This window comes from Hibiscus syriacus, unplaced genomic scaffold, assembly GCF_006381635.1.
Source record: "Hibiscus syriacus cultivar Baekdansim isolate YM2019G1 unplaced genomic scaffold, ASM638163v2 tig00110988_pilon, whole genome shotgun sequence".
Classification (NCBI taxonomy): domain Eukaryota; kingdom Viridiplantae; phylum Streptophyta; class Magnoliopsida; order Malvales; family Malvaceae; genus Hibiscus; species Hibiscus syriacus.
Genome location: NW_024062942.1, coordinates 2,239,966 through 2,245,965, shown reverse-complemented (window position 1 = coordinate 2,245,965; position 6,000 = coordinate 2,239,966). Strand labels below are relative to the sequence as shown.

At 36.6% G+C, this 6,000-nt stretch overlaps 2 protein-coding genes across 2 annotated transcripts; both read left to right on the top strand.

The window, feature by feature from the left end:
• Positions 1 to 530: 530 nt before the first annotated feature.
• On the top strand, positions 531 to 2,512 carry LOC120148920. Its single transcript, XM_039161880.1, has 3 exons — positions 531 to 759; positions 877 to 995; positions 2,296 to 2,512. Exons 1-3 carry the CDS (start codon positions 590 to 592, stop codon positions 2,313 to 2,315), a joined length of 309 nt encoding a protein of 102 aa, XP_039017811.1. The 5' UTR covers positions 531 to 589; the 3' UTR covers positions 2,316 to 2,512.
• Positions 2,513 to 2,976: 464 nt separating this feature from the next.
• Positions 2,977 to 5,192, top strand: LOC120149005. Its single transcript, XM_039161940.1, has 4 exons — positions 2,977 to 3,830; positions 3,910 to 4,098; positions 4,169 to 4,260; positions 4,350 to 5,192. The coding sequence occupies exons 1-4, from the start codon at positions 3,066 to 3,068 to the stop codon at positions 4,999 to 5,001; spliced, it is 1,698 nt and encodes a 565-aa protein (XP_039017871.1). The 5' UTR covers positions 2,977 to 3,065; the 3' UTR covers positions 5,002 to 5,192.
• Positions 5,193 to 6,000: the final 808 nt, after the last annotated feature.

Sequence of the window (6,000 nt, the reverse complement as noted above, 5' to 3'; positions counted from 1 at the left end):
TTCACACGTGTTATCTCCCTAAATAAGGGAGATAAAATATCGTCCAAGCTAAATTACCATAATACCCTTATAATCATCTCATATTTACCCTTTTATCCAATAATAAAATATTCCTATTTAAATCCTTGAACTATCAATTTTGCTAAATTGATCCCCAAATTTCTAAAATTATCATTTTAGTCACTGATCCGGATTTCGGGATGTTACAAAAATTATGCAAAGACATAATTGTATCATACATCATCAAATTATTCTTAGATTTTATATGATTGAGACTTCGACACGTGATTGAGAATAATACCACATGGAGAGGATGATACTAAAAATATTTTAAAAATAATTTTTATATTATAATGTAATAGAAAAAATAAATTTAAATTTTCAATCAAATATTTACTTGTAAATTACTTTTTAAAAGTAAATATTTTTTAGCTCAAAGACAAGGACCTTTAAGTTCTAAATTAAATGGACACATAGCCCTTCTGGGCATGTGGATCCAGCCCAAAAACAACTCTCTCTTCATCAAACTAAAACAAAGAAGAATATATCTGGGTTCAGGCTTCAGGGTTTTTGAGAACCCAAGGGAAACATGGCGGCTACTTGTGGAAGAAGAACCCTAGGATTCTCGTGCGCTTCGGCCAAGACCATTTTGACCCATTTACCGTCCTCAAGACCTGCAAATAATGGCCTTGCTGGCCTTTTCTCTCCTAGCAAAATATCTGCTTCTCGATTCTCTCTCCGCAATCTCACTTATTCCAGGTTTTGCCTCCATTTTCCAAGCTACTGTTTCATTTCTTTGTTATAAAATGTTATGGGTATTTCTCTGTTGTGTTCTAAGTTCTGAATAAGAGTTTGCTTGCTGTTTCTGTTTTATAGGCTCCCAGTGGAATTGGGTGTTGCAGTAACTTTGATTCCATTGCACAGTGCTACGGCTTCTGCTTTGTTCACTTCGTTGTTGTCTTTGCATAATCAAAGATGGGGGTGTTTGTCAGAAGGTAATTTCTGCTCGACGATGCCCCCTTTTGTTTTTATATTCTTCTTTAGCTTATTGTAATGCTTTGGGTTACATTATAGCAGTGTAGTATTGTCTGAAATATCTATTCGTTGCTGCATTATTTGTGTCTTTCTCTTTTTGAGGGGAGAAGATGTGCTTTTGTGTTTTAAGATAGTTTGTCCTTTGATGGGTAAATAGCTTGGGAAGGTATTTGGTGTTATAGGTACAATGGAACTAGAAGCTATTCGGGTTGATCGATATAATGAACATCTTCGTACCCAGCCTGTTCTTGTTTTCCATTATTTGGGTAGAGAGTATTCGATTGTAGGACAAAGTATGCTTCATGTTTATTTGTGAAATTATTGCTGGATTGGGGAATGGTGTAATTCGTGGCTCAGGGGCCTGTTCTCGATAAAACTTTGATATGTTTCTTTATCCTGGTAAGCTATTAGAGCGGGGAACTTATAAGGATAAAAGAGCGTGGTTGATGGGGTTGGAGAATATCAATGAATCTTGTTGCCTTATTTTCTACTAGTTACTTTGAATGTTTTCCAAAATTTATTTGATTTAAGATCCATTTATTCTCAGATTGTTTTATATCTATTGTAGCTGAAACCACTAACCCTGTACCTATTATACGGTTCACGTTTAAGCAATTTAAGCTCAACCTTTGATTATAAAATTATTGTAAAACGATTCCAGTTTGGAGTTCGGAAGTCCACTTTGATTCATCCAATGTAATGGTTGTCACTAGCGTTCTATGTTGCTGTCAACCATTTTAGTAGCAAAGAAACTTCACCGATGTCTTTTTTGTGCCACACAAGCTTATACCTTTTTCTCTTAGATTTATTGCATCTCCTTTGGAAGTCTTCGAGAGTGAATGTTCTTTAATATCGTGGTACTACAACACTTTGTTTTCAAATTATGTTGACGTCATTCCATATTTAAGCTCTTCCAGACTCATATTTATGCATTCTTTTTTCTAAATAATTTCTTTGCTTGTCTTCAGGTTTGCAATATAGGGTTTTGCTACACAGCATTTTTAGTACCTATAGTAAAGAAAATAATTTGGTTCTTTCAAATACACACACGCATGTATATATATTTCACGCTTAAGTGGTGGTTTTTATTAACCTCGATAAACGGTGCATGCAAGAGACATCGTTATCGGTTTTAATGATAAGCATTTCATTTTGAAGTGTATCTATCATTAGTTTCCATAATAAGCTTATAGCATGACAGCTTGAGTGATGTGGTTCTTGGGGTCTAAGTTACTGACCGATATGCTTATTCTGTGACAGGATTTGCAACTCCTCTATAGCATCGGCTATGTTTGTTTGTCGTCAATGTTGCTTGGACCTTCATCTACGGAATGCTCTGCTTGTTTCAAATCAAACATAATATTGAACCCTGAAAAGGGAAGTTGTGTGTTGTCTCTTGCCACCGTGTTGTGTAATAAGATTTTTTTTATCACCTGAAGTTTCTTGCATGTCGTAAGAAATTGATATTTTGATTGAAATATATGGGTTTCAAACTTTCAATCATGAGATTAGAGTTGGAACCAAATTTCATTAAAATGTTGCGATGGCTTATAACGTGCAGTCTTTCGATCCATACAACTTCTGAATTTGCCAAGCTTTTTTCAAATGAAAAATATTTTTTAATAAATTTATAAATTCAACTAATTAAAAACACAAATATCCTAGTCACTACAATTCATGTCAAATCATATAAGAATCCAAAATTAGACTGAGGGCCCATTTACGAGTTAATGAAACGACATCGTTTCTAAAGTTAAGCGTAGCAGGTGGCAACCGGAAACAAACGTAGTTACGTATTCCCCCCCCCCCTACAAATTTGTATAAACTAAAAATCATTATGACCTTGTGACCGTTGCCCCAACGTTCCAAAATTCCAAAATTTAAAAAACCTTTGCTACCTCAAAAACTCAAAACTTTCCGTTGCTAACGTCTTGTCCTACCGAAAACCTATCTCCCTTTCTTTCATTCATCACTTCTTTTATGCCTTGAAAATATCTTCTCGATTCTTTCAGATCAAAGTTCACGAAATTATGGCTACATTGGCTCCTGGGATTCTTCTGAAACTACTCAATGGGATGAACACCGGAGTCAAGCCAACGAGTGAACACAGGAGCTCGCTTTTGCAGGTCACTGATATCGTGCCGGCTGATCTCGACGAGAAGAATCTTTGGCCTACACATGGGTTTTACATCAAAGTCTCGGACTCTTCGCATTCGATTTACGTTAGTCTTCCTTCGGACCAAGACGATTTTGTTCTTAGCAACAAGATGCAACTTGGGCAGTTCATTTATGTTGATAGATTGGAGCCTGGCTCCCCTGTTCCCGTTGTTAAAGGTGCAAAGCCTCTCCCTGGGAGGCATCCCTTAGTTGGGACACCGGAGCCTTTAATGGGTTTAAGAAAGAGAGGGGAGAAAAGTGAGCAGAAACAAGATACTCAGTTGCATAGAAGAGGCTCTTGGGGGAAAGGTCCTAATGGAACTGATGAGATCTCTTCTCCTTTGGTGTTAAAGCCGGTGCCGTTGGATTTTGATCAGTGTACTCCGGTGAAAGAGCGGAGAACTCCGTTGATGTCACCGATGATTAGAAGAGGTGCGAAAGATGGGAACGTTAGAGCTGGTGGTGTAAGGTGCTCTTATGGTGGGGGATTGTTGGCTAAAATGATGGATACTAAAGGAGAAAGTCCAGCTTTGCTTAGAAAAAGCTGTGCTGCACCTTCTTCGGCGTCGAAGTTTCCGAGGAGCAAAAGTGTCAGCGACCGAGAGCCTAGGATCCCAGTTTGTTCTCTCAACTCAGCTGTAGGTACAATCTGCTATGTTTTACTTCATATGAACTTTCAATGGTGTTTCTGTCTTAATGATTCAAGTCCATTTTCAGCCATTGCAGGAAAAGAAAAGTTCAACCCCACCACCAAGTTTAAAGCGTGGAAGGGTGGCCTCGGCTTCGATAAATAACTCGAGTTTTACTACCCAACAAGAAGAATCTCAACTTTATAACGATTCTTCCATTGATAACAACAAAACTCTACCCATGATTTTACCTGGGAAACTTGGCATGTTGGGCAAGGTGAGTTTAAGTAAACCATTGTAGATTTCGTCATGGGTTTACTGTTAACGGACTTTTTGTGGTTCAACAGGAAGCTGTTCAGCAACGAGAAACGGCTCAAAAGATTGCTCTTCAAGCACTGAGAGTTGTCACTGCCACAGATAGTTTAGTTCGCTCTCTCAAGTAATAAAAAAATGTCTTTATTTTTGTGTTTTCCCTTTTGTTTTTATGCTTTGCTAATTGACATATACTTTGTCTGGTTGTGTGCTTAGGATGTTTTCCAATTTAAGCAAATCAGCAAAACCAGAAGCTCCGGCCGCATGCTTCGACCACTTTCTGGAATTTCACGCCCAAATTGTGCAGGCCCTGAGTGAGATAGTGTCGGTCCAAGCAGCTACTTCGGCAACTAATGGAACATTACAAGCCACAAAAGCTGAAAAAAGAGGAGAAGATGAACCGGCAATCTTGAATGAAATTGCGCACAATTCGATGGACCAAAGCAAAAGGCGAGCTGCATTGTACAAGTCAATCGCAGGGTTCCCCGAGAGAAGTGAGCAAAATAGGCTCCTAAGGTCAAATTCCAAAGTTCCATCAACCCCACTCAGGAAACTGTCCATCGAATCATCGGCTGCCGAGAACGACGAAAACAAGCCTGTATCGAGCAGTTTAAGCAGTACAATAAAATTGGGGAAGCAAATCGAAGCGGAAGCAGGGAATTGGTTCATGAACTTCCTGGAGAAAGCTTTGCACAATGGTATGAAGAAACCCCAAGGCGATGGGGAGGCCAAGAAAGTGCCTCAGTCTCTGATACTCAAGGTTATTAATTGGGTAGAGGTGGAACAGTGTGATGCCAACAAGCGACCGGTTCATCCAAATGCAACACAGATTGCCAGGAAGCTTAGGATTAAGATGAAGAATCCTTGAATTCGGTCTAAATATCCTATGTAAACATTATATTGCACTTCTAAAAGTAAATCTGTTTTTGTTGGATTGTTTGGTTCTCAGTTGGTGATTTAATGTTGTTGGGAAGCGTCTTTATGGAGATGATACATTGGCACATGATATTGATGTATGGGGAAACATTATATTAATGTTGTTGGGAAGCGTCTTTATGGAGATGATACATTGGCACATCCTTGAATTCGGTCAAATATCCTATGTAATCAATTCATGCCTCATTGTAAAATAAAATTGGAACAATATTATGAAGATAAACAATACCCTTTTCAGTCATGTAGGACAAAGGTATGTTCAATTTCTTTGCCCTATGTGATAAGATATCCGTTTCATAACTCTTCATTTCGTATATTAATATGAGTAGAATGATTCATTGACACGTATGAATTATACGATGATAGATGATGACCTATAAATACTAATAATTATGGGGATATCCGATTAACAATTTGATCACTGAATGAAATTGACAAAATTATAAATAATGATTTCAGTGACCAAGTCAACAATTGAGATTATTACAATAGATGAGCAATTTCGATCAATATTGATATACATACAACATACGGGATCAATAAGGATATTATTTTTCTAAATAATATTATTCGAGTGATATTTTCATAATTAAATTAAAATGAATATTATACCTGAAAATTAACCCAATAAATATATTGTTTTTTTTTTATTTATTTATTTATTCAAACCTCTATTTTTGTCCTTAATAGTTTCATTCGATTAAAATAAAATAGAGTTAATTACGTCATGTGTCCCTAAACTATGATCCTATTTTAAATTGGTTCTTAAATTTTTAAACATTTCAATTTCATTCTTAAACTACTATTCATATTTTAAATTAGTCCTTAAAATTTTGAAAAATCCAATTTCATCCCTAAACTAGGACTCTTATTCTAAATTGATCCCTAAACTTTTGAATCTTCCAAGTTCATCCAAATATATAATTAGTTT

What these genes read in the sequence shown, in the direction of transcription:
- LOC120148920 (XM_039161880.1), top strand. Translation starts at nt 590, where the DNA reads ATGGCGGCTACTTGTGGAAGAAGAACCCTAGGATTCTCGTGCGCTTCG. An exon ending in CGCAATCTCACTTATTCCAG is followed by an intron (nt 760 to 876) that starts GTTTTGCCTCCA and finishes TCTGTTTTATAG; the next exon opens with GCTCCCAGTGGAATTGGGTG. An exon ending in ATGGGGGTGTTTGTCAGAAG is followed by an intron (nt 996 to 2,295) that starts GTAATTTCTGCT and finishes ATTCTGTGACAG; the next exon opens with GATTTGCAACTCCTCTATAG.
- LOC120149005 (XM_039161940.1), top strand. Translation starts at nt 3,066, where the DNA reads ATGGCTACATTGGCTCCTGGGATTCTTCTGAAACTACTCAATGGGATG. An exon ending in AACTTGGCATGTTGGGCAAG is followed by an intron (nt 4,099 to 4,168) that starts GTGAGTTTAAGT and finishes GTGGTTCAACAG; the next exon opens with GAAGCTGTTCAGCAACGAGA. An exon ending in AGTTTAGTTCGCTCTCTCAA is followed by an intron (nt 4,261 to 4,349) that starts GTAATAAAAAAA and finishes TTGTGTGCTTAG; the next exon opens with GATGTTTTCCAATTTAAGCA.